The 5,000-nt window shown below is 42.9% G+C and overlaps 1 protein-coding gene across 2 annotated transcripts in view; it reads right to left on the reverse strand.

The window, feature by feature from the left end:
- The window catches only part of LOC143707658 (E3 ubiquitin-protein ligase pellino homolog 2), a 16,037-nt gene that overhangs the window by 4,928 nt on the left and 6,109 nt on the right, over positions 1 to 5,000 (reverse strand). For both annotated transcript variants that reach the window (XM_077200047.1, XM_077200051.1), the window contains exons 2-4: positions 3,937 to 4,066; positions 3,765 to 3,866; positions 883 to 1,080 (exon numbers count right to left, since the gene is read on the reverse strand). In XM_077200047.1, coding sequence (XP_077056162.1) covers positions 883 to 1,080; positions 3,765 to 3,866; positions 3,937 to 4,066 — 430 coding nt within the window. The remainder of the gene's footprint in view (positions 1 to 882; positions 1,081 to 3,764; positions 3,867 to 3,936; positions 4,067 to 5,000) is intronic.

A 5,000-nucleotide genomic window follows, 5' to 3' on the forward strand; every position in this document is an offset into this window, starting at 1 on the left:
GTAGCCACTAAAAGTTTTATATTAAAAAGTATATGTTTTTAAAGTCGCAATGAAACTTAAGTAGCGACTAAGGATGCACGATATATATCGCCACGATATCGGTATCGGCCGATATATGTTAATTTACAATGTGATCATTATCAGCCTGATAAGAAAAATGTGGCCGATATATTAAAGCCAATAAATAATGTATTGTTTCCTTCAGCTGAGACACTTCAGATGCGACTGTTCAACATGATGGTTTTTAATTGTTTGAAATATGATTGGAAAAAAGGAAAATACAGTTAAGTGCAACATGTGCAGCGCAAGTCTGTCATATTAGCTACATAAAATTATAATGAGAACATTATAATTTTGTGTTTGGAACGTGGCTTTTAATGCTGAGACATTTGTTTTTGGAATCAGGCAAAAATGTGTATAAAATTTGGATTTAGATTTATCAGCCAATGTATCGGTATCGGCCGATATATGTTCATTTTTAATGGTATTTTAATTTGGCCGATATATTAAAGCCAATAAATAATGTATTATTTCCTTCAGCTGAGACACTTTGGATGCGCACTGTTCAACATGATGGTTTTGAATTGCTTGAAATATGATTGAAATCACTTAAAAAAAGTGCAACATCATATCGGCTACATAAAATTATAATAAAAACATTATAATTGTGTACTTAAGACACGTCTTTTAATGGTGAGACTTGTTTTTGCAATCAGGCTCTCAAAAATTACCTAAAAATCTGGATTTAGATTAATCGGCCAATATATCGGTTATCGGCTTTCAAATATAAAGAATTATCGGTATCGGCCAAAATGTTAATTTCCTACTAAAAATGGTGATCTGTACAGTGTTATTCTGCAGTTTCCCAGGATAAACACCCACCCCGAGGAAGATGTTCTTGGAGGAGTCGAAGCCGGCGGCGTAGATGCGCGCGGTGAACGGCGGGTTGCGATCGCAGACGATCCTGCAGGCGAAGCGTGAGATGGTGCTGGGAGCCGAAGACGAGTCCTCGCTCTCCTTGGACCCTCCCGGCGTATCCGTCACCACGAAGTCTATAGGGCTCTCCGTCGAGCGGCCGATCTGCACACGGCATTATGGGACACATCAGTCTCAAAGTCCAACACAAGCAAGTACAAGACGTAACTAGGGTTGGGGATCGTTTGAATTTGAACGATTCCGATTCTTATAGATTCCGAATTTGATTCCAATAAAGTAAAAAAAAAAACAAGTAAAAAAACTTGGATATCATTCACATTTTGTCTTATTGCAAAACATTTAATTGTAGCAGAATATCATGAACAGAAATCAACAGGCTAAAGAACACTTACACAAGGAACGTTTTCCTGTGGTTTAAAAACACCATAGGAAAACAACAAGTCTAACGAATATAAATTCCAAGCTTTATTAAAGACAAGTAAACACTCAGTAATTAAAAAAGAGCAAATAAATTAGCAATCGCAACAAATAGATACAACTGAACAAAGCATAAAATTACATTACAATAAATAAAATACATTACAAATATAGTTATAAAAGTTATTCAGTGAAGAACGAGTGAATTTTCTTTGTCGTTAGATTAGTGTTATTACAGAGACGGCAGGAATATTAGTACTGTCACTTTAAGAGCTGCACGGATCCAATATACTGATACACACGAACACAGAAAACAGAGTCTCTCGCGCTTCAATGGTTTAAATTCATATTGAAATGATCACAAAGGAGTCAATAAGAAGAATCGAAATTAAAATTTTATAACAAGTATCCGATTCATGACCTCAAGTCTTCGATTCCAGATTTGGAATCGATTTTTGATTCCCAACCCTTGATATTTGTGCATCTGCTCTGAAATGTCCATGTATTACAAACAAACTTTTAAAAATAAAGATTATTTCAAAGCAGCTTTACAGTGATAATAGGAGATTACACTAACAGAGATTGTTTAGGCTTTACAGCAGATCTAGAATAAAGTTATTGTCCAGATAAAGTTAGTTTTGATTGATTCACTTTCGTTGTAAAGATCATTAGTTATTAAAGGTGCAGTGTGTGATTTTTAGCTGCATCTAATGGTGAGGTTACGAATTGGAACCAACAGAAGTTACGGTGGCCGACAGGAAGTGATGTCGTTGTCTGAGACAGCAGAGACTAGCAGTTCAGCAATGGGGTTTCTTTACAAGGATAAATTAAGAAATTATGTTTACTTAATTATTCAGTAAAACTATATGTTATTGCGAATATTATCGTTACTTGTTCATCATTGTGTCAGTGTTTTATCCGCTGAACTAAGCTTGCTACCTTGCACGAAGAGCAACATAGTAACGAAACGCGTTTGTCCGTTTAGGGCCACCGTAGAAACATCTTGGCGCATTTCAATGTAAGGGAAGTCGCGGTGTGGGTAGACAGAAACTAGCGGTGTTATTGCGCTGTGCGCTGTGTGTCCGCTCTAGCTCTGTGTGTCCGCTCTAGCTCTGTGTGTCCGCTCTAGCTCTGTGTGTCCGCTCTAGCGCTGTGTGTCCGCTCTAGCGCTGTGTGTCCGCTCTAGCTCTGTGTGTCCGCTCTAGCTCTGTGTGTCCGCTCTAGCTCTGTGTGTCCGCTCTAGCGCTGTGTGTCCGCTCTAGCGCTGTGTGTCCGCTCTAGCGCTGTGTGTCCGCTCTAGCGCTGTGTGTCCGCTCTAGCGCTGTGTGTTCGCTCTAGCGCTGTGTGTTCGCTCTAACGTTGTGTGTTCGCTCTAGCGCTGTGTGTTCGCTCTAGCGCTGTGTGTTCGCTCTAGCGCTGTGTGTCCGCTGCTCTAGCGCTGTGTGTTCGCTCTAAGGCTGTGTGTTCGCTCTAGCGCTGTGTGTCCGCTCTAGCGCTGTGTGTTCGCTCTAGCGCTGTGTGTTCGCTCTAGCGCTGCGTGTTCGCTCTAGCGCTGCGTATTCGCTCTAGCGCTGCGTGTTCGCTCTAGCGCTGCGTGTTCGCTCTAGCGCTGCGTGTCCGCTCTAGAGCTGCGTGTTCGCTCTAGCGCTGTGTGTCCGCTCTAGCGCTGTGTGTTCGCTCTAGCGCTGTGTGTTCGCTCTAGAGCTGCGTGTTCGCTCTAGCGCTGCGTGTTCGCTCTAGCGCTGTGTGTTCGCTCTAGCGCTGTGTGTTCGCTCTAGAGCTGCGTGTTCGTTCTAGAGCTGCGTGTTCGCTCTAGCGCTGTGTGTTCGTTCTAGAGCTGCGTGTTCGCTCTAGCGCTGTGTGTTCGCTCTAGCGCTGTGTGTTCGCTCTAGCGCTGTGTGTCCGCTAGCGCTGTGTGTTCGCTCTAGCGCTGTGTGTCCGCTCTAGCGCTGTGTGTCCGCTCTAGCGCTGTGTGTCCGCTCTAGCGCTGTGTGTTCGCTCTAGCGATGTGTGTTCGCTCTAGCGATGTGTGTTCGCTCTAGCGATGTGTGTTCGCTCTAGCGCTGTGTGTTCTCTCTAGCGCTGTGTGTTCGCTGTCGGCTACGCTACAAAAATGACCACACAAAATGTCGACCTCCATAGAAGGGGGCGCCCGCGGTTATGTAGATATAAATGTCTCATTCTAAGCTAATAAAAACATAACGGTTCATTATGCAAGGTCTTTATACACCACTGAAAACATAGATATAGATCTTATATTGCATTTCCGTCAATAGATCCTCAGAAATATTACACAATGCACCTTTAACTTGGGGCTGCTAACACGACACCGTTCTAACAGAAAACGATTAACGCGCTCCGCTCACTCGCACAACAACAGTGCCTTGAAAGAGTCGTCATGTTGGACTCACCTGGAACATGTCTGTGTCATTATCGTGGCAATACTCCACCACCACGGTCTGGCTCCTGGAGAGGGTGAAGGAGATGCTGTGCTGCCCCCTGCTGTTCACCGCCTGCAAACAAAGGTCACACACTCACTATCCCACAATGCACTGCACCTGTGACGTGCTGAATGAGACGCACCTTGCTGTCGTGAGGGTTGCTGAGGACGTGCACCGCGCTCGGCTTGACGCCGTTGGCTTTCGCTCTCCTGTAAAGAGCAAAGCGGCTCCTCTTACGACCCCGGTCTCCTCCGGGCAGAGAGCCATTATACCTGCAGAAACACTCATGTTTACACCATTACACTCTTTAGCATCTGCATTATTCATATACAAGCAGGAGACATCTTTGGAAAACAGTCTCGACCAGTCGAACCACGAACGCCGCGCTACGTGAGCTGAACTGTGACTATCGACCAGCACGTAGCATTCGGCGTTCGTGGTTCGACTGGTCGAGACTGTTTTCCAAAGATGGAAGTGTCCTGTCTTTATAAAGTATCTTCTTATTAAACTGCCTGTACACCTACACAGTTCTCAATGCTTCGGTTTGAATTTGAAAAATTTTCTTTTTATTTGCGCTAGTAAAATTAATTTCGGGCAACCAAAAACTGAAGAGTGCCTGCCCGAAGGGCTACCAGCGATTTTGAAATTTTGCGAGCCCTGCTTCATTTTATTTAATTTATTTTTTTTTATATTTTTTTTATTTGTTCCTGGATCAATCAGCATTTTTGAATGAATCTCTTGAATGAATGATTCAATGACAAACACATTTTAACAGTCACTTGTCGCCACCTACTGGTGTAACGATGTTACTCACACATTATTTCAACTTAGTTTTAAAATAATCGTGTTTAACAGCGGACGAACTCATGGTAAAAAAACGATATAACCCATGATGCCGTACAGGAAATCCACCAATCAGTCGAAACAATGTAAGCGGGTCGATCTCAACACACTCTCTAAATACTTAAATATTTGAATGCATACTTTGAAATAAACATAAAATCTATTGTTTCTATAGATATACTCAAGCACTGAAAACTCAAGAGTTTAGTCAAGAGATTTGAGGATATTCAGAGGCATGTGACGTCCATAATAAGCTAATTAACGACTCGGATCTAACACTAACCTCAGTATGAGCCGTCAGAAGAGAAAGGCGCTTTTGTTCAGACTCGAGGAAAGAACGAGGCGAGTTGCGTTTCAATGGAA

This window comes from Siphateles boraxobius, unplaced genomic scaffold (genome assembly GCF_051911475.1).
Source record: "Siphateles boraxobius isolate OS27281-9 unplaced genomic scaffold, OSU_SipBor_1 115, whole genome shotgun sequence".
NCBI lineage: Eukaryota > Metazoa > Chordata > Actinopteri > Cypriniformes > Leuciscidae > Siphateles > Siphateles boraxobius.